The sequence below is a fragment of the Bombina bombina genome, chromosome 5, assembly GCF_027579735.1.
Source record: "Bombina bombina isolate aBomBom1 chromosome 5, aBomBom1.pri, whole genome shotgun sequence".
Lineage (NCBI taxonomy): Eukaryota > Metazoa > Chordata > Amphibia > Anura > Bombinatoridae > Bombina > Bombina bombina.
In genome coordinates this window covers 935,528,047-935,555,876 of record NC_069503.1, presented here as the reverse complement: position 1 = coordinate 935,555,876, position 27,830 = coordinate 935,528,047, and the positions used below count along the sequence as shown (strand labels likewise).

The window sequence follows — 27,830 nt, the reverse complement described above, 5'->3', positions numbered from 1 at the left end:
GCCCGTTTGCAGGCATGTAATAAATTAGCTCTCCACTTGTGATCTAGGCGAAAATATTTCTACTCGTCCACTGCAATTTTAAATCTAGGTGGGATGATAGAAGCTTAAGAGTGTGCACATCTTTGTTGTTCAATGGCAGCAGTGTTTGCTACTATGGGGACTATTTATTAATGTGCGAGCATCGATAAATGTGCGAGCATCGATAAATGCCGACAGCATACGCTGTCGGCATTTATCATTACACAAGCAGTTCTTGTGAACTACTTGTGCAATGCCGCCCATTGCAGATTTGCGGCCAATTGGCCGCTAGCAGTGGGTGTCAATCAGCCCGATTGTATAGGAGCGGTCAGATTGATGTCCGCGGCCTCAAAGCAGCCGGACAAGTTATGGAGCTTGATAATTCAGCCCCTATGTATTGAATTGCTACAATCAATATTGCAAATACTGCTGTCAGATGGTTAAATACATGTGCACGCTCCTGAGCTCATTTAAGATTACTTTTAAACAAAGGATACCAAGAGGACTAAGCGGAATTGATAATGCAATAAATTGGAATATTGTTTAGAATGTCATGTTTTTTCCATTCCATTTATAATTTTGACTTTACTGTCCCTACAGTATAATCTTATATATACAGAATATATATATATATATATATATATATATATATATATATACATACATATATATATTTTAATATTAAAACAAATCATTTACATCTTATACAATTTCATTCTTCCATATCGCTCCTTGACCCAGTACAATTAGGCTTCTATTCTCAGCACTGCATGAAACGGCACTTACGATGGTAGCCAATGCTCTACTTAAAGCTAAACAAAAGGTCACTTCACCTTACTTGTTCTCCCAGATCTCTCAGCAGTATTTGACATAGTGGATTATTTCTTGATCTTGCAGATTTTCCACCCCGTTAGTACCTATGACACAAGTCTTTTATAGTTTGTTTCTTATCCATCTATTGTGAAAACATACCATTGTAATGACTCCCAACTTTATCTCTGTTTTCTATCTCTTATAAACAAAGTGCAATTTCTTTTAGAATCTTGTCACACTATCTAAAAGTCAATATTCAAAACTGAGCTCCTACTTATCTCTCCTACATGCAACACCACTTCGCAGATTTCAAAATCAGGATAGGTCATCTAACCCAGGGTTCTTCAAATCACAGGTTGCGACCCATTACTGGGCGGCAACACCATGTTTACTGTGTGTTGTATGAGAGTTTGTGGTGTGTGTATTTGTGGTGGGGGAGTTGTATGAGAGTGTGGGTGGTATGTGATTATGAGAATGAGTTTCTGTGTGTTGTATGAGAGTGTTTATGGCGTGTTTGTTATATGAGATAGTTTTTGGTGTGTTTGGTGTATGAGAGTGTGGTGTGTGTGTTGTATGAAAGTATGTGGTGTGTTTGATGTGTGTTGTATGAGAGTGTGTGTGGTGTGTTTGTTGTATGAAAGTGTTTTTGGTGTGTTTGTTGTATGAGAGTGTTTATGTTGTGTAGGTTGTATGAGAGTGTGGTGTGTGTGTTGTAAAAATGTGGTGTGTGTGTGATATATGTTGTACGAGAATGGATGTGGTGTGTTGTAAGAGAGTGTGTGTAGTGTGTGTTGTATGAGAATGTTTATGGTATGTTTTTGTATGAGAGTGTGTATGTTGTATGCGAGTGTGTGTGGTGTGTGTGCTATATGAGAGTGTGCTTTGTGTATGGTGTGTGTGTGTTGTATGAGAGTGTGTGTGGTGATGCGTGTTGTATGAGAGTGTGTGCAGTGTGTGGGTTGTATGAGAGTGTGTGTGATGTGTGTTGTATGAGAGTGTGTGGTGTGTGTGTTGTATGATAGTGTGGTGTGTGTGTGTTGTATGTGAGTGTACTGTGTGTGTGTTGTATGAAAGTGTGCTATGTGTGTGTGGTGGGTGTGTGTGTGTTGTATGAGAGTGTGTGGTGTGTGTGCTGTATGAGAGTGTGTGTGATGCATTGTGTATGAGATTGTGTGTGGGTTGTATGAGAGTGTGTGTGATGTGTGTTGTATGAGAGTGTGTGTGGTGTGTGTTGTAGTTACTTTTAACTATGACTACAACTCAGAAATAAAGTACACACACATTTAAGTCACTTTTCCAGCTATGTTATGTATTACTTCAGAAAGTTTCAGACCAAGCATAAAAATAGGTTGTGAAGGTATGTCGTATCATTGCACTGGGTCTAAAATGAGGTCAGTTTTTATAATCTTACATCGCTTGTATAAGTAACATTTTCTCACACAAACCATTCTATGCATTATGGCTCATTTTGATATTTTTACCATTTCCCTTTCATTCTTCCCACCACTCCTGTTACTTTAGTTAATCAGAAATGCTTTTGCCAGAGTCAATAATCTGACTTATTAAGCTTCTGCAGTCTCTGTGAGTGGTTACTTTGGTTCCTAATACACCACAAAAATCATTTTCATTATACTTAACAAACGTACTTTTCTTCTCCCCTTGTCAATGATATAGATCTATCCCTTTTCCACCTCCAAAGCTTCTCCCATGTTACAACTATATTGTACAGTTCTTTATCTTCCTATGTTATGGCTCCACCTTTCAAAGCTGTTACAATTCTTTGAATTAGTTTGATAGAAGTCTATCATGTACCCCTAGAATCCACAATAATACAGAATGAGCTGATTTTTACATTATTAGAGTTTAACCAGAAATTATTTTTGTTTTGCATACCAACTGAAAATTTGATTATTTAGGGCTAAATTAAAAGTGGGGCACTAAATTATTGCGTGCCCACAAACGGGCAAATTTGCCCGTTTGCGGGCGCGCAATAATTAATCAGCCATTACAAGTGGTTGGTTATTGCTAACACGAGCTTGCAGTAGCAATTAGCACTTATAAAATTAAAATGAATGTAAATTTTGATGCTAAAGTGCCGGTTTTTAAAAATTCGATTAAAAACAGGGGCACTTTAATTCATCAAAATTTACATTTCACTCATTGTGAAAAAATACTTACCTTTTAAACTTGACAGCTGCTCCAGCTTCCCCCGGTCGTTGCAAGCCATTTCTGACGTCAGAAATGATGGATCGATCATTCTCCAATCACGGCTTTTCCCCCGGGGAAATCAGTCTCTGATTCAACGCCGTGATTGGAGGAAGCCGGATTCCTCATTTTAGACCCAGGAAAAGGCTTTGCGACGGGCGGAGGAAGCTGGAGCGGCTGTCAATATTAAAAGTTAAGTATTTTTTCACAACACGAGTAAAATGTAAATTTGAATGAATTAAAGTGCCCCTGTTTTTAATCAAATTTTTAAAAACCAGGCACTTTAGCATCAAACTTTACATTCACTTTAACCAGAGATCAGATCTCTGGTTAATTTTATAAATGTGCCCCAAATGGCCCCAAAATACAGTGTAGGGTATTTTATTAAAAAATATAGATAACAGCATCTTTATTTTTAAATAACACATAAATATATATGTATATATGCATACACATATATATATAAAATTGCTGACATCACTGCGCTATTTACCCCCTTTGCTGCGCTGAAGTTCTGATGACGTCTCTGAGGCATCACAAAGAGGCTCCCAAGGAGTCTGTGGATTCTGTGGAAGCGCGATCTCAAGAGCGCAATGCTTCCCAGCAATGTGAATGCGAGGTCGCGTTCGCATTGCTGTGAACTTGTAATACCAGCGCACATTAGCGTGCACTGGTATTACACAGTGGAGTGCAAATATCGATTTAACGAAAGTGATATTTAGCGCTCCACTTGTAATCTGGCCCTTAGTGTATTTAACTCTATATTCCCTATATAAACTGACAGTGTTTCTTTTTTTTGTTTGCCCACTGGAATGTAGACTGGTGTTGTATGACGATTCACCATAAAGACAGCTATACTGCCATGATTCCAAAAACAGGAAAGATCAACAATTGTGGGTGGATATTGTTTCAGGATATTTCATGATCTTCAAACATGCCAAATCAATAGTTATATAGCATGAGAGCTCATGCTGGAGGTTTATGGTATATAATGTCCTGAACAGTTACCCAGATGTTATTGTTAACATGGTTTTAACCTTGTCAATGCTTGTAATTCTATGGAGTAACTAAAAAGCATTAAACAGATCTAGGGATTAGCAGTGTAGATGGACAGAATGATGTTGTATACTATTTATAGTGAGCTCGCCCTGTTCTGAAGCATCTGCCACTCACTCTGACGTCAGACGTAGATGTATTGTACCTGCCTTATTCTGCTTTGTAAAGGGATATTTTAGCAGAGGATGAGTTAAACACAAACCAGATATAATGAGTAAAAAAAAAAAAATAATAGTAAAAATAGAGTAAACAAATATTTACTGCAGGTAAGCTATGAACAGCACATAAAGGACTATTTTTTTGCATTCAACAAAAAGGAATTCATGCATGTGCAGGAAAGAATTGTATCTTTTCTCAAAAAACACTTGGGGAAATTCATAGTGTCATTAATATGCAAATATATATATTGATAAAATAATGACCATCTTGCATATTTATATTTATATGTGTGTATGTATGTACTGTATATATATATGTATATATGTATATATATATATATATATATATATATATATATATATATATATATATATATATATATATATATATAAACAGATATTGGCAAATCTCACTATAGCTATCATGTTCATTTACACTTACTGATTTTAATTGTTTCTTTAAGGGATATTAAACCCCAAAAAAATGATTTTGTGATTCACACAGGGGATACCATTTAAAAAAAAAAAAATCTAATTTACTTCTATTATCAAATTTGCTTTGTTTCCATAGAATTCTTTGTTGAAGAGATACATAGATAAGCGACTGGAGCACTAGTGTTGTGCTCCAGAAATGTGCACGCTACTGAGCTTATGCCCCTGCTTTTCAAATAATAGATACCCCAAGAGAACAAAGAATATTTTATAACAGAAGTAAATTAGAATGTTTTTAAAATTGCATGCTCTATCTAAAACATGAAAGAAAAAATTTGGATTTCATGTCCCTTTAATATTGTTATCCCTGTTGTCTGAAATAGCGCCCTGCTACTCTACTTACATCGCTAATTCAAATAAAAACACTGTGTTGATTACACTTTGGTTAATTTACAATACAAATATATGCAAAGCATATTCTAGTTTCCACATGAAAAAACACAAATACAAAACCCAGGTGCACAGGGTCACGTATATGTCTTAATACAATTTGGTTAAAATTATAATGTTAATGTTGAAATTGACTTTGCATTAAGAAGAACCTGCTGTAATGAAGCGCAGTGCTTTTTCCAGGATGGATTAGTCAGAGAAAAGTAAATCAATCAATGAAGTAGTCTCACCACCTGTAAAATGTTCTGAAGAAAATCCTATAAATCACAGAAAATGTATCATATGGTTAACTAATGTCCATCTTTTGTTTTGTTTTTTAACCTAAATTGTGATGTGGGTAAAACTAGTGTTTGTTAGACAACCAGGCACGCAGTTGACCACAAGGCTATGTATCAAGAGTACAAATGTATTGGTGGGGAACTGTATCTTCTACTACCTATTCCTGTGTTTATTTTTTAGTAAATCCCCATTCTCAATCCTTTAACCCCATCCTGACTCTGTGTAGAACACTGTGCAAATAAGCAAATCCCTACTTTGCAAATTCAAGGCAGCTGGTATCTTTGAGTTTTGGGGGGTGCTACAGTAATGAATAGGGGGCTGCCTCCACCAGCCCTATAGAAAAGTAGTACCATAGATTTTGATGGCAGATAAGAACCAAAAGCCCAACAAGTCTGCCCAAAATTCTAAGGCCTAGATTTAGAGTTCGGCGGTAGCCGTCAAAACCAGCGTTAGAGGCTCCTAACGCTGGTTTTGGCCGCCCGCTGGTATTTGGAGTCAGTGATTAAAGGGTCTAACGCTCACTTTACAGCCGCGACTTTTCTATACCGCAGATCCCCCTACGCCATTTGCGTAGCCTATCTTTTCAATGGGATCTTTCTTACGCTGGTATTTAGAGTCGTTTCTGCAGTGAGCGTTAGAGCTCTAACGACAAGATTCCAGCCGCCTGAAAATAGCAGGAGTTAAGAGCTTTCTGGCTAACGCCGGTTTATAAAGCTCTTAACTACTGTACCCTAAATTACACTAACACCCATAAACTACCTATGTACCCCTAAACCGAGGTCCCCCCACATCGCCGCAACTCGATTAAAAATTTTAACCCCTAATCTTCCGACCGCCACCTACGTTATACTTATGTACCCCTAATCTGCTGCCCCTAACCCCGCCGACCCCTATATTACATTTATTAACCCCTAATCTGCCCCCCACAACATCGCCGCCAGCTACTTAAAATAATTAACCCCTAATCATCCGACCGCAAAGCGCCGCCACCTACGTTATCCCTATGTACCCCTAATCTGCTACCCCTAACACCGCCGACCCCTATATTATATTTATTATCCCCTAATCTGCCCCCCTCAACGTCGCCGACACCTGCCTACACTTATTAACCCCTAATCTGCCGAGCGGACCGCACCGCTACTATAATAAAGTTATTAACCCCTAACCCGCCTCACTAACCCTATCATAAATAGTATTAACCCCTAATCTGCCCTCCCTAACATCGCCGACACCTAACTTCAATTATTAACCCCTAATCTTCCGATCGGAGCTCACCGCTATTCTAATAAATGTATTAACCCCTAAAGCTAAGTCTAACCCTAACACTAACACCCCCCTAAGTTAAATATAATTTACATATAACGAAATAAATTAACTCTTATTAAATAAATGATTCCTATTTAAAGCTAAATACTTACCTGTAAAATAAATCCTAATATAGCTACAATATAAATTATAATTATATTATAGCTATTTTAGGATTAATATTTATTTTACAGGCAACTTGGTATTTATTTTAACTAGGTACAATAGCTATTAAATAGTTAAGAACTATTTAATAGTTACCTAGTTAAAATAATAACAAAATTACCTGTAAAATAAATCCTAACCTAAGATATAATTAAACCTAACACTACCCTATCAATAAATTAATTAAATAAACTACCTACAATTACCTACAATTAACCTAACACTACACTATCAATAAATTAAATAAACACAATTGCTACAAATAAATACAATTAAATAAACTAGCTAAAGTACAAAAAATAAAAAAGAACTAAGTTACAGAAAATAAAAAAATATTTACAAACATAAGAAAAATATTACAACAATTTTAAACTAATTACACCTACTCTAAGCCCCCTAATAAAATAACAAAGCCCCCCAACCCCAAAATAAAAAATTCCCTACCCTATTCTAAATTTAAAAAGTTACAAGCTCTTTTACCTTACCAGCCCTGAACAGGGCCCTTTGCGGGGCATGCCCCAAGAAGTTCAGCTCTTTTGCCTGTAAAAGAAAACATACAATACCCCCCCCCCCAACATTACAACCCACCACCCACATACCCCTAATCTAACCCAAACCCCCCTTAAATAAACCTAACACTAAGCCCCTGATGATCTTCCTACCTTGTCTTCACCATGCCAGGTTCACCGATCCGTCCTGGCTCCAAGATCTTCATCCAACCCAAGCGGGGGCTAGACATCCACTGAAGAAGTCCAGAAGAGGGTCCAAAGTCTTCCTCCTATCCGGCAAGAAGAGGACATCCGGACCGGCAAACATCTTCTCCAAGCGGCATTTTCGATCTTCTTCCATCCGGTGCGGAGCGGGTCCATGTTGAAGCAGGCGACGCGGATCCATCCTCTTCTTCCGATGTCTCCCGACGAATGACGGTTCCTTTAAGGGACGTCATCCAAGATGGCGTCCCTCGAATTCCGATTGGCTGATAGGATTATATCAGCCAATCGGAATTAAGGTAGGAATTTTCTGATTGGCTGATGGAATCAGCCAATCAGAATCAAGTTCAATCCGATTGGCTGATCCAATCAGCCAATCAGATTGAGCTCGCATTCTATTGGCTGTTCCGATCAGCCAATAGAATGCGAGCTCAATCTGATTGGCTGATTGGATCGGCCAATCGGATTGAACTAGATTCTGATTGGCTGATTCCATCAGCCAATCAGAAAATTCCTACCTTAATTCCGATTGGCTGATAGAATCCTATCAGCCAATCGGAATTCGAGGGACGCCATCTTGGATGACGTCCCTTAAAGGAACCGTCATTCGTCGGGAGACATCGGAAGAAGAGGATGGATCCGCGTCGCCTGCTTCAACATGGACCCGCTCCGCACCGGATGGAAGAAGATCGAAGATGCCGCTTGGAGAAGATGTTTGCCGGTCCGGATGTCCTCTTCTTGCCGGATAGGAGGAAGACTTTGGACCCTCTTCTGGACTTCTTCAGTGGATGTCTAGCCCCCGCTTGGGTTGGATGAAGATCTTGGAGCCAGGACGGATCGGTGAACCTGGCATGGTGAAGACAAGGTAGGAAGATCTTCAGGGGATTAGTGTTAGGTTTATTTAAGGGGGGTTTGGGTTAGATTAGGGGTATGTGGGTGGTGGGTTGTAATGTTGGGGGGGGGGTATTGTATGTTTTCTTTTACAGGCAAAAGAGCTGAACTTCTTGGGGCATGCCCCGCAAAGGGCCCTGTTCAGGGCTGGTAAGGTAAAAGAGCTTGTAACTTTTTAAATTTAGAATAGGGTAGGGAATTTTTTATTTTGGGGGGCTTTGTTATTTTATTAGGGGGCTTAGAGTAGGTGTAATTAGTTTAAAATTGTTGTAATATTTTTCTTATGTTTGTAAATATTTTTTTATTTTCTGTAACTTAGTTCTTTTTTATTTTTTGTACTTTAGCTAGTTTATTTAATTGTATTTATTTGTAGCAATTGTGTTTATTTAATTTATTGATAGTGTAGTGTTAGGTTAATTGTAGGTAATTGTAGGTAGTTTATTTAATTAATTTATTGATAGGGTAGTGTTAGGTTTAATTATATCTTAGGTTAGGATTTATTTTACAGGTAATTTTGTTATTATTTTAACTAGGTAACTATTAAATAGTTCTTAACTATTTAATAGCTATTGTACCTAGTTAAAATAAATACCAAGTTGCCTGTAAAATAAATATTAATCCTAAAATAGCTATAATATAATTATAATTTATATTGTAGCTATATTAGGATTTATTTTACAGGTAAGTATTTAGCTTTAAATAGGAATCATTTATTTAATAAGAGTTAATTTATTTCGTTATATGTAAATTATATTTAACTTAGGGGGGTGTTAGTGTTAGGGTTAGACTTAGCTTTAGGGGTTAATACATTTATTAGAATAGCGGTGAGCTCCGATCGGAAGATTAGGGGTTAATAATTGAAGTTAGGTGTCGGCGATGTTAGGGAGGGCAGATTAGGGGTAAATACTATTTATGATAGGGTTAGTGAGACGGATTAGGGGTTAATAACTTTATTATAGTAGCGCTCAGGTCCGCTCGGCAGATTAGGGGTTAATAAGTGTAGGCAGGTGTCGGCGACGTTGTGGGGGGCAGATTAGGGGTTAATAAATATAACATAGGGGTCGGCGATGTTAGGGCAGCAGATTAGGGGCACATAGGGATAACGTAGGTTGCGGCGGTTTACGGAGCGGAAGATTAGGGGTTAAAACTGTAATGCAGGGGTCAGCGATAGCGGGGGCGGAAGATTAGGGGTTAATAAGTGTAAGGTTAGGGGTGTTTAGACTTGGGGTTCATGTTAGGGTGTTAGGTGCAGACGTAGGAAGTGTTTCCCCATAGGAAATAATGGGGCTGCGTTAGGAGCTGAACGCTGCTTTTTTGCAGGTGTTAGGTTTTTTTTCAGCTCAAACAGTCCCATTGTTTCCTATGGGAGAATCGTGCACGAGCACGTTTTTGAGGCTGGCCGCGTCCGTAAGCAACTCTGGTATCGAGAGTTGCATTTGCGGTAAAAATGCTCTACGCTCCTTTTTTGGAGCCTAACGCAGCATTTGTTTTAACTCTCGATACCAGAGTTAAATTTATGGTGCGGCCAGAAAAAAGCCCGCGGAGCGTTAACAGCCCTTTTACCGCCGAACTCTAAATCTAGGCCCTAGAGTATAAACTTATCTAGTTTGTAGAATAGCCTTATGCTTCTCCCAGGCATTCTTAAAGTCCCCTACAGTGTAGAAACAGACAAATCCACAAAAACAGCCCATTCATAAACACTTATACACACTCACACACAGACACACATACATGCTCACTCAGAGACACACTCAATCACAGACACAGCCCATACATACACACTTATAAACACTCACTTATAAACATGCATATACATGCTCACACAGAGACACACTCAAGCACAGACACAGCCCATACACACACACTTATGCAAACTCACAAACAGACACACATATGCTCACTCAGAGACCCACTCAATCACAGACACAGCCCATACATACACACTTATACACACTCACTTATAAACATGCATATACATGCTCACACAGAGACACACTCAAGCATAGACACAGCCCATACACACACACACTTATGTAAACTCACAAACAGACACACATACATGCTCACTCAGAGACAAACTCAAGCACAGACACAACCGATACACACACACTTAAACACACTCACTCACTCACAAACATGCACATACATGCTCACACAGAGACACCACATTCAAACACAAAGCCCATACACATACAATTATATACACTAACTCATAAACAATCAAATACATGCTCACACAGAAACACACTCAAGTACAGGCACAGCCCATACATACACACTTAAACACACACACATACATGCTTACACAGAGACACACTCAAGCACAAAGCCCATACATACACACTAATACACACTCACACACAGACACATGCATGGTCACACAGAGACACACTCAAGCACAGACAAAGCCCATACATACACACTTATACAAACTCACACACAGACACACATACATGCTCATACAGAGACACGCTTAAGCAGAGATACATCCCACACCCACAGTTATACACACTCACACTCAAACATGCACATGCAGTGTCACAGAGAGACACAATCACAGACAGAACACATACATACCCACACAATCACAGACACACAAACTCTCACATACATGCTCACATATACACAAGGACACAGAAAGCACATAAATTACATACTCACACAAACTCACACACACATAACCCCATAAAGACACAAACAAGCACATACAAAGCACATGCATACACCACACAACACATTTACAGATACACAAACTTGCACATACATGCTCAAACAGAAACACACACAGGCACAAATAACTCAACACATGCATACATGTACAAACACACACACATTAAAACCCTCCACTACATTAAGATACAATCACCCCCCACCAACACACTCACCCAATTACTTACACCCAAATCCCCACACACACGCACACTTAATCAACCCAGCTCCCCCCCCCAAAAAAAAACCCCAGCACAAACACAGGCCTATTCACACTCTTAAACACACACACACAATAGCCCAAACCTCATAAACACATATAAAGTGCGCACAAATACACACCAGAAACTCTCCACACCACGCACACTCTACATGTTACATGCAAACTGTTTCTGGTTACACTGTAGGGCATTGAGTTCCAGACAGTTTGGCTTTACAATGTGTGTGTAAAGTAACCTTGTCTCCATGTTACTTCAAACAAATGTTTATTGTCTACAGAACACCCAGACTTTGTTACAATTCCTGACAGTAAAAATAATAAATATGTATTTACAAAGTCCTGCACAATGAGTATATTTTAAAAACTTGCAGTTGTTTATTTCCAACTATTAAACAAGAGGGTCAATTCATCAAGAAAATAAGGTTTCTTGGCAAAAAGCAAACTGTAAACCCAACTGAAAGTAAATCATTTAATTACTACTTAGTAGGCAAGTAAGTCAAAATCAAACACTTTTAATGTAAAATCATTTGGCTTGACCCAAAGTTTTTTAATTTTAATTTATATTATAACATTTGAATAAAGCAGCTAAAGGTTCCTTAATTTAACTGAATACATATGCATCAGAAATGAATCACTGCATCACAAAAGATCTGTATACAAAATACAAGTTTTTAAACATTTAATACTGTCATTTGTATTGTTTTGAATCCAGTAGCACACTCCTTGAAAAATACTGAATATTTAATCACTCCATCTAATATTGGGCGGATATAATTCACCTCCTGAATGTATAAAGGAATTACTGTACAGCTTGTAGGCAGGTCTATGTACTGGATTCCATGGAATTCATCCTACACTCTGTGGCCTCTAGTTATGAAGCTCCGTATTTACCTGCATTCACCGGCCCAATACGCTCGCCTAACATCACCACCGCGGACCTGAATACGTTCGCCAAAGTTATCAAAAAAGCTGTCAAGAAGCCGCGCACCAAGTACGGGGCGATGAACAGCGGACTGTTGTTAACTGACAGTCATCGATCTCGCTGCTCATCGGCTTCTTCGCAGCTTTCTTGCTAGCCTGTCACTAAGCACCCACACTAAACTATACTGTTTAACCCCCTAAACCGCCGCTCCCGGAGCCCCTCGCACCTAAATAAAGTTATTACCCCCTAAACCGCCACTCCTGGACCCCTTCGCAACTATAATAAATATATTAACCCATAAACCGCCGCTCCCGGACCCCACCGCCACCTACATTATACCTATTAACCCCTAATCTGCCGCCCCCTATACCGCCGCCACCTACATAAAGTTATTAACCCCTATCCTGCCGATCCCGGACCCCGCCGCAAATAAATTAATTGTTTAACCCCTAAACCGCTGCACCCAGACCCTGCCGCCACCTACATTACATTTATTAACCCCTATCCTGCCCCCCTACACTGCCGCCACCTACATTACATTGATTAAACCCTAATCTACCCCCCCTACACCGCCGCCACTATATTAAATGAATAAACCCCAAAGCCTGTCTAACCCTAACACCCCCTAACTTAAATATTATTTAAATTAATCTAAATAAATATTACTATAATTAACTAAATTATTCCTATTTAAAACTAAATACTTACCTGTAAAATAAACCCTAAGATAGCTACAATATAATTAATAATTACATTATAGCTATTTTAGGGTTTATTTTTATTTTACAGGCAACTTTGTATTTATTTTAACTAGGTACAATAGCTATTAAATAGTTATTAACTATTTAATAGCTACCTAGCTAAAATAACTACAAAATTACCTGTAAAATAAATCCTAACCTAAGTTATAAATACACCTAACACTACACTATCAATAAATTAATTAAATAAATTAACTACAATTATCTATAATAAAATACAATTAAATAAACTAAACTATATTACAAAAAAACAAAACACTAAATTACAAAAAATAAAAAATATTACAAGAAGTTTAATCTAATTACACCTAATCTAAGCCCCCTAATAAAATAAAAAAAGCCCCAAAAATAATAAAACTCCCTATCCTAAACTAAATTACAAATCGTAGTAACCAGCTCTTTTACCAGCCCTTAAAAGGGCCTTTTGCGGGGCATTGCTCCAAAGTAATCAGCTCTTTTACCTGTAAAAAAAAGAAATACAATACCCCCCAACATTACAATCCACCACCCACACACCCCTACTCTAAAACCCACCCGATCCCCCCTTAAATAAACCTAACACTACCCCATTGAAGATCCCCCTACCTTGAGCCGTCTTCACCCAGGCGGGCACCACTGGTCATCCGATGCGGCAGAAGAGGCAGAAGTCTTCATCCGATCGGGGCAGAAGAGTTCCTCCATCCGGCAGAAGTCTTCATCCAAGCAGGGCAGAAGAGGTCCTCCATCCGGCAGAAATCTTCATCCATCCGCGGCTCCATCTTCAAGACCTCTGAAGCGGAACATCCTCCTCGGCTGACGGACTAACGACGAATGAAGGTTCCTTTAAATGACGTCATTCAAGATGGCGTCCCTCGAAGGTTAGGTTAGGTTTATTTAAGGGGGGATCGGTTGGGTTTTAGAGTAGGGGTGTGTGGGATGTAATGTTGGGGGGGGGGGGTATTGTATTTCTTTTTTTTACAGGTAAAAGAACTGATTACTTTGGGGCAATGCCCCGCAAAAAGCCTTTTTAAGGGCTGGTAAAAGAGCTGGTAACTTTTGTAATTTAGTTTAGTATAGGGAATTTTATTATTTTCGGGGTCTTTTTTATTTTATTAGGGGGCTTAGATTAGGTGTAATTAGATTAAACTTCTTGTAATATTTTTTATTTTTTGTAATTTAGTGTTTGTTTGTTTTTGTAATATAGTTTAGTTTATTTAATTGTATTTTATTAAAGATAATTGTAGTTAATTTATTTAATTAATTTATTGATAGTGTAGTGTTAGGTGTATTTGTAACTTAGGTTAGGATTTATTTTACAGGTAATTTTGTAGTTATTTTAGCTAGGTAGCTATTAAATAGTTAATAACTATTTAATAGCTATTGTACCTAGTTAAAATAAATACAAAGTTGCCTGTAAAATAAAAATAAATCCTAAAATACCTATAATGTAATTATTAATTATATTGTAGATATCTTTGGGTTTATTTTACAGGTAACTATTTAGTTTTAAATAGGAATAATTTAGTTAATTATAGTAATATTTATTTAGATTAATTTAAATAATATTTAAGTTAGGGGGGTGTTAGGGTTAGGGTTAGTCTTAGGTTTAGGGGTTAATTAATTTAATATAGTGGCAGCGGTGTAGGGGGGGGTAGATTAGGGGTTAATCAATGTAATGTAGGTGGCGGCGGTGTAGGGGGGGACAGGATAGGGGTTAATAAATGTAATGTAGGTGGCGGCGGGCTCCGGGTGCGGCAGTTTAAGGGTTAAACAATTAATTTATTTGCGGCCGGGTCCGGGATCGGCAGGATAGGGGTTAATAACTTTATGTACGTGGCGGCGTTATAGGGGGTGGCAGATTAGGGGTTAATAGGTATAATGTAGGTGGCGGAGGGGTCCGGGAGCGGCGGTTTAGGGGTTCATATATTTATTATAGTTACGGCGGGGTCCGGGAGCGGCAGTTTAGGGGTTAATAAGTATAAAGTAGGTGGCGGCGGTGTAGGGGGGCAGATTAGGGTTGTTTAGACTCGGGGTACATGTTAGGGTGTTATGTGCAGACACTTCCCATAGGAATCAATGGGATATCGGGCAGCAGCGATCATGAGCTCTCACTGCTGTCAGACTCCCATTGATTCCTATGGGATCCGCCGCCTCCATGTCGGCAGATTGAAAACCAGGTACGCTGGGCCGGAATAGTGCCGAGCGTACCTGCTAGTTCTTTGATAACTACCAAAAGTAGTCAGATTGTGCCGAACTTGCGTTCGGAACATCTGTAGTGACGTAACCATCAATCTGGGTCGGACTGAGTCTGGCGGATCGTATGTTACGTCACTATATTCTACTTTTGCCGGGCTGTAGGACTTGATAACTACGGCGAATCAGCCTCGCCACAAATACGCTGTGGAATTCCAGCGTATTTGCGGTTGACGGCTTGATAACTAGAGGCCTCTGAATGAAAGTGAATTGCAAAGTTGTGGATTTTCCCCCCAACTATTCATAATTAGACTTTTTTTTTATAAGGAAATACATTTTGAGTTCAATGTCCTTTTAATAAGCCATTACTGAGAGGAACATATATATTTTGTTCCAGTAGACCCACAGTTACTAGAAATTTATGCATTCAATAAATGCGTTTTATTCTTTACTTTACTTTAAGGTTTCAGCTGTTAAGTGCCAATACTTACTAAAACTAAAAACAAATAATGGTTTTGCTTCATAAATCATGCTTAAAGGGACATAATAGTCAAAAGTAAAATGTGCAAGAATGCATTTCAGCTTTGAACATAAAAAAATATTTAACTTACTTGTATTAGCAAAAATGCTTCTAGAAAAGGCTATCACTGTTTCAGCAGCATACCCACATATGATCTGTTACCCTTAATGCTTCTAGAAAAGGCTATCACTGTTTCAGCAGCATACCCACATATGATCTGTTACCCTTAATGCTTCTAGAAAAGGCTATCACTGTTTCAGCAGCATACCCACATATGATCTGTTACCCTTAATGCTTCTAGAAAAGGCTATCACTGTTTTAGCAGCATACCCATATATGATCTGTTACCCTTAATGCTTCTAGAAAAGGCTATCACTGTTTCAGCAGCATACCCACATATGATCTGTTACCCTTAATGCTTCTAGAAAAGGCTATCACTGTTTCAGCAGCATACCCACATATGATCTGTTACCCTTAATGCTTCTAGAAAAGGCTATCACTGTTTCAGCAGCATACCCACATATTATCTGTTATCTTTAATGCTTCTAGAGAAGACTATCACTGTTTCAGCAGCATACCCACATATGATCTGTTATCCTTAATGCTTCTAGAATAGGCTATCACTGTTTCAGCAGCATACCCACATATGATCTGTTATCCTTAATGCTTCTAGAATAGGCTATCACTGTTTCAGCAGCATACCCACATATGATCTGTTATGCTTAATGCTTCTAGAAAAGGCTATCACTGTTTCAGCAGCATCCACACATATGATCTGTTATCCTTAATGGTTCTAGAATAGGTTATCACTGTTTCAGCAGCATACCCACATATGATCTGTTATGCTTAATGCTTCTAGAGAAGGCTATCACTGTTTCAGCAGCATACCCACATATGATCTGTTATGTTTAATGCTTCTAGAATAGGCTATCACTGTTTCAGCAGCATACCCACATATGATCTGTTATGCTTAATGCTTCTAGAATAGGCTATCACTGTTTCAGCAGCATACCCACATATGATCTGTTATGCTTAATGCTTCTAGAGAAGGCTATCACTGTTTCAGCAGCATACCCACATATGATCTGTTATGCTTAATGCTTCTAGAATAGGCTATCACTGTTTCAGCAGCATACCCACATATGATCTGTTATGCTTAATGCTTCTAGAATAGGCTATAACTGTTTCAGCAGCATACCCACATATGATCTGTTATGCTTAATGCTTCTAGAGAAGGCTATCACTGTTTCAGCAGCATACCCACATATGATCTGTTATGCTTAATGCTTCTAGAGAAGGCTATCACTGTTTCAGCAGCATACCCACATATGATCTGTTACCCTTAATGCTTCTAGAAAAGGCTATTACTGTTTCAGCAGCATACCCACATATGATCTGTTATCCTTAATGCTTCAAGAAAAGGCTATCACTGTTTCAGCAGCATACCCACATATGATCTGTTATCCTTAATGCTTCTAGAAAAGGCTATCACTGTTTCAGCAGCATACCCACATATGATCTGTTATGCTTAATGCTTCTAGAGAAGGCTATCACTGTTTCAGCAGCATACCCACATATTATATGTTATCTTTAATGCTTCTAGAAAAGGCTATCACTGTTTCAGCAACATACCCACATATTATCTGTTATCTTTAATGCTTCTAGAAAAGGCTATCACTGTTTCAGCAGCATACCCACATATGATCTGTTACCCTTAATGCTTCTAGAATAGGCTATCACTGTTTCAGCAGCATACCCACATATGATCTGTTATGCTTAATGCTTCTAGAAAAGGCTATCACTGTTTCAGCAGCATACCCACATATGATCTGTTATGCTTAATGCTTCTAGAATAGGCTATCACTGTTTCAGCAGCATACCCACATATGATCTGTTATGCTTCATGCTTCTAGAATAGGCTATCACTGTTTCAGCAGCATACCCACATATGATCTGTTATGCTTAATGCTTCTAGAAAAGGCTATCACTGTTTCAGCAGCATACCCACATATGATCTGTTATGCTTAATGCTTCTAGAATAGGCTATCACTGTTTCAGCAGCATACCCACATATGATCTGTTATGCTTAATGCTTCTAGAGAAGGCTATCACTGTTTCAGCAGCATACCCACATATGATCTGTTATGCTTAATGCTTCTAGAGAAGGCTATCACTGTTTCAGCAGCATACCCACATATGATCTGTTACCCTTAATGCTTCTAGAAAAGGCTATTACTGTTTCAGCAGCATACCCACATATGATCTGTTATCCTTAATGCTTCAAGAAAAGGCTATCACTGTTTCAGCAGCATACCCACATATGATCTGTTATCCTTAATGCTTCTAGAAAAGGCTATCACTGTTTCAGCAGCATACCCACATATGATCTGTTATGCTTAATGCTTCTAGAGAAGGCTATCACTGTTTCAGCAGCATACCCACATATTATATGTTATCTTTAATGCTTCTAGAAAAGGCTATCACTGTTTCAGCAACATACCCACATATTATCTGTTATCTTTAATGCTTCTAGAAAAGGCTATCACTGTTTCAGCAGCATACCCACATATGATCTGTTACCCTTAATGCTTCTAGAATAGGCTATCACTGTTTCAGCAGCATACCCACATATGATATGTTATGCTTAATGCTTCTAGAAAAGGCTATCACTGTTTCAGCAGCATACCCACATATGATCTGTTATGCTTAATGCTTCTAGAATAGGCTATCACTGTTTCAGCAGCATACCCACATATGATCTGTTATGCTTCATGCTTCTAGAATAGGCTATCACTGTTTCAGCAGCATACCCACATATGATCTGTTATGCTTAATGCTTCTAGAAAAGGCTATCACTGTTTCAGCAGCATACCCACATATGATCTGTTATGCTTAATGCTTCTAGAATAGGCTATCACTGTTTCAGCAGCATACCCACATATGATCTGTTATGCTTAATGCTTCTAGAATAGGCTATCACTGTTTCAGCAGCATACCCACATATGATCTGTTATGCTTAATGCTTCTAGAAAAGGCTATCACTGTTTCAGCAGCATACCCACATATTATATGTTATCTTTAATGCTTCTAGAAAAGGCTATCACTGTTTCAGCAACATACCCACATATTATCTGTTATCTTTAATGCTTCTAGAAAAGGCTAACACTGTTTCAGCAGCATACCCACATATGATCTGTTATGCTTAATGCTTCTAGAAAAGGCTATCACTGTTTCAGCAGCATACCCACATATGATCTGTTATGCTTAATGCTTCTAGAATAGGCTATCACTGTTTCAGCAGCATACCCACATATGATCTGTTATGCTTAATGCTTCTAGAATAGGCTATCACTGTTTCAGCAGCATACCCACATATGATCTGTTATGCTTAATGCTTCTAGAAAAGGCTATCACTGTTTCAGCAGCATACCCACATATGATTTGTTATGCTTAATGCTTCAAGAAAAGGATATCACTGTTTCAGCAGCATACCCACATATGATCTGTTATGCTTAATGCTTCTAGAATAGGCTATCACTGTTTCAGCAGCATACCCACATATGATCTGTTATGCTTAATGCTTCTAGAATAGGCTATCACTGTTTCAGCAGCATACCCACATATGATCTGTTATGCTTAATGCTTCTAGAAAAGGCTATCACTGTTTCAGCAGCATACCCACATATGATTTGTTATGCTTAATGCTTCAAGAAAAGGATATCACTGTTTCAGCAGCATACCCACATATGATCTGTTACCCTTAATGAGATATTAATGAGATGTTAATTAGATGTTCCAGCATAAATAGTCAGGAGTGGTGTGTATTGTATCAGCTCTCAGTAGGCCCTGTTTTTGAATGCTGGTACATGCGAATCTCACTAGATATGTGTATATGTCATTGATACAGTGATAGGAACCCATTTATCAAAGCTTCAACTGTGAATACGCTGTAAATCCGCTGCAAATTAGGTGCTAAATTGATATGGCATAGTTAACACGGCGTAAAAATTATAAAATGTAGAACAGTCTGATGAAACATTCACTCCCGCGAGATCACTTTGACGCTAATCGATGCTTGCGTTATTTCAGCGTATCACTACTAATCCGCCGTCACATAAGACTCTATGCGCCCAAATTATAAATTTAACAACCATTCAACACGTACACTCACGTTTTTTCCGACGCAGCGTACCTAACTTTAGATCCCCCACGTTTCAGCACGTGAATGCCATAGAAATCAATGGGATGTTACGGTATTAGAAAATGGGGGGGTGATAACACAGAAAGGTTGAATTTGATGCAGTTTCTTGTCGCAAACAGTTATTAGCATTAATTAGAATAATCTTTTAAGAAAAATAAAAACATGAGATACGCATATCATGATTTTTAGAAATACAAATAAACTTTAATCTATGTGAAAATATCATATATCATATTTTTCGTCTAAAAAATAAAATAAAAGTACATTTCTATGAGATATTGTTCAGGTATAAATTTAGCTATTTCAAGGACATTAACAGATGAAAAATAAAAGATTAGCTTTGAAGAAATGTTCATGGACAGGAATGAAATGGTATAAATGAAGTTGAAAAAAGAAGACAAAAATGTCTTAATTTGATGGACATTCAGGGCAGATGATTTGATAAATAAGGATATCCGCAACATCGATGCTTCTTATTTATCAACTGTCCGATGCTATTTGCACAGGCTTGACGCACGTGAGTTTGACAGACGTGTTGATAAAGAAGATCATCTAATGTAGATTTGTGTCAGAGATGTCTGGCTAGCTTATTTACCACAGCTTCTAGATTGACGCTTTGATAAATGGGCCCCATAGTCTTTACTAGAGGCATTTTTGCAAATTCAAAAATATTGCAAAATGTTTTGTTTTGAAAACTGAAATGCACTCACACACATTTCAATTTTGACCATTATGTCCCTTTAATCTCATATAGCAGGTTTTTATGCAATTTTACATTATGTAGTAAATATTTACTAAATTTCGAGTAGAAGAGCAAATATGTTAAGCTTATAGTAGAATTTTCAAGGTATTGAAAAAATTATGTACATTGAAATAATATTTACTACGATTCTGATGAAGTCAGTGTGAGTAAAGCGATATATGCAGTTATCGATTCTTTCTAATTATACATTCACCAAAGCATAACTGGGCCAGAAATGTTAACAGATCCACAGTACAAAGCAATATTTAAAGAATCCCATACAACTAAAATGAAAGAAACTTACATTTACTAGTGTATCCTATAGATTTGTACATTTGTCTTAAAGGGATACTGAACCCACATAGTTTATTTCATGATTCAGATAGAGCATGCAATTTTAAGCAATTTTCGAATTTACTGCTAATATCTATTTTTCTTCGTTCTCTTGCTATCTTTATTTGAAAAAGAAGGCATCTAAGCTAAGGCGCCAGCCAATTTTTGGTTCAGACCCTGGACAGCACTTGTTTATTGGTGGGTGAATTTATCCACCAATCAGCAAGAACAACCCAGGTTGTTCACCAAAAATGGACCAGCTTCTAAACTTACATTCTTGCTTTTCAAATAAAGACACCAAGAGAATAAATAAATTTGCTAATAGGATTAAATTAGAAAGTTGCTTAAAATTGCATGCTCTATCTGAAACACAAAAGAAAAAAATTGGGTTCAGTGTCCTTTTAATACAAGATATCTGGATATCAATTTAAAATTGCATCACTAGGGCTCGGGCAACAGTAAACAGTAAGTCTGATACATTATGATATTATAAATCCAGAATTAGTACACATCACACTTCCTGCCATAAGTGCCAGCAACATAACATTAGTTGACAGTGAGCTTCCTTTGAGTATAACTAAACATAATTGTACACTTCTAGAGAAGCAATAGGCTGAGGAACTCAGAATTTAGTGAGCTTTATGTTAAGAATCAGAACACTAGATGAAGTGCAGAAAAACCTTATGCACAACACAGTTACACTATTTTAACTAGAAACTATATTGTCACCATTACTACTAGGAAATGAGAAATATCCACAATTTTCATTTGTTTGACAGCACTTAGAGAGCTACTGATATATAGACTTGTCCCCTAGCCTGTGTTTACTGGAATGACTAGTATTTTTAAAGGGACAAATTACTCTTTTTTTTCCCCTATCATAAATATCATTGATGAACAACATCCTATTAGATATACTTTTTTTTTTTAAACAGTCAAACAAAAGCTGTTTAAATTAAATGGTTTATTCTGCAAAGAAACAACTATTTTTCAAAAACAAAGCACTATAATACAGTTTGAAATAAATATTCACTTTTAGACAGAACAGAGACCATTTTTAAGTACTGTATATAATAAAGCATACAAGAAGAAATAAATTGCCTATTATGGTGAAACTGCATCTAAGTGTGTTGAGATCTAATTGGATCTAAATGATCATATTAAATCTATCCTATCAGCTTTAGTTTCTGAAGTATTTTGCACAACTATCTATACAACTGTTTACTAATTAGCATGACTGGTATTTGTAAAAAAAAAATGTTGTCAGCCCTAAGCTATCACTTTAGCACAGTTGCAGCACCGTATTGTATTACAACTTAGGGTTATCAGTTTCCAGACCTCTTTAAATATGCTTTGTAAATAGAGGCAGATTGGGGATCATACAGGCTGGGGCCTTTGAAAGCATATGGAAGAAAACTGGCATTTAAAGAGACAGTAAATTAAAGTTTCATTGTTTAGACATAGCATATCATTTTAAACAACTTTTTAAATTTACTTTTATTATCAAATTTGCTTTGTTCTCTTGATATCAAGAGTGTGCACATGTCTAAATCCTTCTATGGCAGCAGTGTCAGAAACAGTGGTATGACATGGCAACAGTAATTACAGGGACATAAAACCCAAATTATTTCTTTCATGATTCAGGTAGAGCATTCAATTTTAAGCCACTTTCTAATTTACTCCTATTATAAATGTTTCTTCGTTCTCTCGCTATCTTCATTTTGAAAACGCAAGAATGTAAGCATAGGAGTCGGACCATTTTTGGCTCAGCACCTGGGTAGCGCCTGCTCACTCGTGGCTAAATGTAGTGAACCAATCAGCAAGCGCTACCCAGGTGCTGAACCAAAAATAGGCTGGCTCTGAGAAAGCAAGAGAACAAAGACAAATGTATAATAGAAGTAAATTAGAAAATTGCTTAAAATTGCATGCTCTATTTGAATCATGAAAAAAAACATTGGGGTTTAGTGTCCCTTTAAGTCATACAAGTCTACCTAGCTTTACTCTTCAACAAAGAATACCAAGAGAAATTAGCAAATTTGATAATAGAAGTACATCCAAAATTAGTTTAAAATCACATGCTCTATCTGAATAAAATATATTTTTGACTCTTCTTTTCCTTTAAATGACCATAATTACTAGAAGTACTGCAAGGTTAGAGCTTGACCATGGCTGTACTCATTTAGCTAAAGGTCCTCTGTATAGCAGACACATTTCTTGCTTCACTAATATTTACACCTATAGTTGAAATTGGAGCTTTGAAATAATACTATGTTTATATGTTTAAAGGGACATAATACTCATATGCTAAATCACTTGAAACTTATGCAGCATAACTGCAAAAAGTTGACAGGAAAATATCACCTGAGCATCTCTATGTAAAAAAGGAAGATATTTTAGCTCACAATCTCCTCAACTCAGCAGATTAAGTTCTGTGTAAAAAGTTATACTTCACCTGCTCCCAGCTGCAGGTAAAAATAAAAAAAAAATGAAGAAATGAACAGCAGCCAATCAGCATCAGCAGTGCTGAGGTCATGAACTCTTACTGTGATCTCATGAGATTTGACTTAACTCTCATGAGATTTCATAGTAAGCTTCCTTTACCTGATTGGTGAAATAATATGAGAGTTCACGAGGCTCATCCTTTCAGCTGTCCCAAGACAGACACACTAAAATGCTACTTAGAAATCCTTTACAATGGGAGGTGGCTACTGAGGAACTTTTGAGGTAAAATATCTTTCTTTTTTACATAGAGATGTTCAGGTGATATTTTCTAGTCATCTTTTTACAGCTATGCTGCATCACTTTCAAGTGTTTAAATATTTGGGTATTATGGCCCTTTAATGGCTAAAATAGATGAGTAAATCTGCAAGAAATAACACCTAAAGCTACATCATCTAAAATGGTTAAAAAAAATAGGGCTCCAAATATCAGTTATCATCACACCTGTTTTTTCAACCTAACATATTTGACAACCAAATATTGTCCCAAATATTGAGTTCTTTATAACATCATTCTCAACGTGAGATATGTGCAGAAAACTGTTTCCTGCTTCATTAATATGTATGAAGTTTACGGATACAGCCAACATTTGAGTTGCTGGGGAAAAAAAATTGATGGAAATGTACGAGGAAGAACATCAACAGTTATATAACATAAACCTGCTTTGAATTGTTAATTGATGGAATACAAACTAGGTCAACATGAATCTTATCCTAATAATTGTTGCGCCAACTTGTTCTTTCGCCTGTTTGTGTTGTATTGCAGACGGTGTAGGCTACACAAGTTATTTTCTTTGTCAGCTTGTTTGCATTGTGCTGTCCTGAATTAAATAAAGCCTGTGTTTGAGTGTGGTGTTCTGGACTAGCTGGTGTCTCATTTGGTTGAGTTTGATGGATCTATCACCATCTGTATGAATGTGTGTAGCTGGACACTTATATGCCTGTGCATTACAATCAGTGTCTATCATGTTTTCACTGTCTGCTTGTGTGTACTGTACTGGATTGTGCATGTCACTGTAGGTGTCTGCTTGTGTGTACTGTACTGGATTGTACATGTCACTGTAGGTGTCTGCTTGTGTGTACTGTACTGGATTGTACATGTCACTGTAGGTGTTCTAGCGAGTTACTGATGTGTCATGATAATGGGTGGTGTATTTACTATTCAGAGAGGGCCTATGAAAGTAAAAAAATACAGAAATAAAAATACTTTGATTGCATGCAGTATTAAATAAATGATGTATTGAATCATCATTATTCATTATTTAATATTATTTTTAAGGACTTCAACTAAATGAGTCATCTCATTAAAAATGTCAACGCAATTGTTAAAAAAGAAATCTTGTGTTTTTAAATGTTGCCAAAGTGCTGCTTGGTACATAGTATAACTCTTAGGAAAGGATCATTCATGCAGAATTATGTTATGTTTATATTAGAGTGTGCACATAGTTTACTTTCTGCTGCATCATCTTTGTTGGTGCTCTGAGTCCTGAGGGACACATTGCAGATAAAGCCCTATATGCTGTTAAAATGAAATATACCAAATATTGCATTCTTTAAAAAACTAGTATTATGAGTATTGGTGAAATCATGTAAGCTGTAAGAAATAGTAGTCATGAACAAATAAAAGTAATCTCTCATCTATCTATCTATCTATCTATCTATCTATCTATCTATCTATCTATCTATATATATCCAGAGGTTGGATAGATAGATATATAGATAGATTTATAGATAGATGGATAGATTGGTAAATAGATAGATAGTAGATAGACATATAAATAGACAGACAAAGACAGGCAGATAGACAGACAGACATATAGATAAGTAAATAAATATAGATAGGCAGAGATAGACAGGTAGGCAGCGATAGATAGATTAAAAGATAGATAGACAGACAGACATACAAACAGACAAACACAGACAGGCAGGCAGGCAGGCAGGCAGGCAGATAGACAGACAGATCGAAAGCTCAATAGATAGATATATATAGGTAGGGATAGATAGATAGATAGACAGATATAGTGATTGATTGATAGACAGACACAGACAGACAGACAGACAGTTAGGCAGACCGATAAGGTAAATAGATTGATAGATTGATTGATAGACAGACAAATATGCAAACACTCACATCAAATAGTTCCTTGTTACTGAGTTTTAAATACTACAAGTTGGAAGGCAGCGCATAACTACACAGTGTATTTACTTGATCAACAGAAGCAAACATTGGAATTGAGAATGTGAAAGAAGAACTGTATATCACTCCAGCTCCTTTTTTTACCTTTGCCGCTACTGATGAATTAGGTTTTTCCAGCAAGTCCCATAGCTTTTTCCGTTTATCTGGACAGCATGTGTTATCAAATTCTTCTCCTTCTCGCTCTCTTAGTGTCTCTGCTTCTCTCCTCAGCTCCTCATTCATCTGTTCTTTCTTTTGATGATATCTTGCCTGACAACATGACTCCAAATATATCTCATCAATTCCCCAGTAATCAAGTTCCTGACCAAATGACAGAGCGCACATCTCTTCCATCATATGTAATTTCCCTGTCCTATAGAAATTCAAAATAGATGTAAAAGCTCCAGGATGTCGGTCAAAAAAATACTCATTCTCATTAAGATTATAGTCATCGCATACTTCCAGCAGAGATTCATGGGTGTTGCAATCTCTTAGTTTTCCTAATCTAGTCCTTGGAAGTCTGTCTAAAGTTCTCCACAACACTTCATGATTCAAACCCCCTACGTTTATTTTCACTCTTCGTGAACATGCCTTGCTTCTTATTATCTCCACAGGCTCTGGAGGAAGGGATAAAGTTGACCTTGATATTTTCCTGTTGAGCCCTGGCGGTGCTTTTTCTGCCATGTTGTAGAAAATATGGCAGCTATCTCAAAATTCTCAATCAACAGTCATGGGAAAAATAGATGAGATGATGATATATAGGCAAGTGCCACGTAAGATGGATAAAACCTTTCTTGACCTACAAAAACACAAAGGAAAAAAAATAGTTTGTCAGTTTAAAAAAATTTAATTAAATAAAAAAATTATCATTTTTTGAGTGCTAAACTTGATGAAATTCTTAAATATCAACCTTGACTGTCCACAAGAATATATAATTAACACCTGAACAATGGGGACTTATATTTAAGGCATTTTATGGTTAAATAATTGACATTTCTACCTTTAATACATGTAATAATTGAGAATGAAAGAAAAAAATAATTTATTAGCTTTATTGGAGTATGCATATTGATATAACAGAGAAACTATAAATGCATTGCTTAAAAAACCTTCTTCAAGCTTTATTGGTATAATTATATCTGTTAAGCATTTCACAAAAACGTCAAAACATATTTATTGGAGTCAAAGGCTAGATTATGAGTTTTGCGTTATGAGCGGCTCAGTGCTAACTTGCAAGTTATTATTACCGCTCACCTCCCAATAGCGCTGCTATTGCAGGTTTTCATAAACCCAGCGTTAGCAGGCAATATGTGAGCGTTGAGCAAAATTGAGCTCCATACTGCACACAAATACCAGCGCTGCTTTGAGCTGGTTTTACGTGCTCGTGCATGATTCCCCCATAGACATCAATGGGGAGAGCCGGCTAAAAAAAAGCCTAACACCTGCAATAAAGCAGCTTAAAGCTCCATAACGCAGCCCCATTGATTCCTATGGGGAAAGAAAATTTATGTTTACACCTAACACCCTAACATAAACCCTGAGTCTAAACACCCCTAATCTGCCGCCCCCGACATTGGCGCCACCTACATTACACTTATTAACCCCTAATCTGCCTCCCCCGACACCGCCGCGACCAACATTATACTTATTAATCCCTAATCTGCCGCCCCTAACATCGCCACCACCTACCTACATTTATTAACCCCTAATCTGCTGCCCCAATGTCATCGCTACCTACCTACACTTATTAACCCCTAATCTTCCGCCCCAACGACACTGCCACTATACTAGAGTTATAAACCTCTAAACCTAACCCTAAGTCTAACCCTAACGCTAACACCCACTAACTTTAACATAATTAAAATAAATCTAAATAAAAATTACAATTAATACCTAAATAATTCATATTTAAAACTAAATACTTACCTATAAAATAAACCCTAAGCTAGCTACAATATAACTAATAGTTACAATGTATCTAGCTTAGGTTTTATTTTTATTTCACAGGCAAGTTTGTATTTATTTAAACTAGGTAGACTAGTTAGTAAATTGTTATTAATGATTTACTAGCTACCTAGTTAAAATAAATACAAA

The 27,830-nt window shown here is 37.3% G+C and overlaps 1 protein-coding gene and 1 long non-coding RNA gene across 2 annotated transcripts in view; one reads left to right on the top strand and one right to left on the bottom strand.

Moving 5' to 3' along the window:
• Nucleotides 1-27,830, top strand: part of LOC128660995 (uncharacterized) — a 97,911-nt gene that overhangs the window by 1,343 nt on the left and 68,738 nt on the right. The gene's annotated exons all lie outside the window — the stretch shown is intronic.
• Nucleotides 1-27,830, bottom strand: part of KCNB2 (potassium voltage-gated channel subfamily B member 2) — a 488,521-nt gene that overhangs the window by 417,665 nt on the left and 43,026 nt on the right. The window contains exon 2 of the mRNA XM_053715124.1: nucleotides 25,842-26,535. Coding sequence (XP_053571099.1) covers nucleotides 25,842-26,420 — 579 coding nt within the window. The 5' untranslated portion in view covers nucleotides 26,421-26,535. The remainder of the gene's footprint in view (nucleotides 1-25,841; nucleotides 26,536-27,830) is intronic.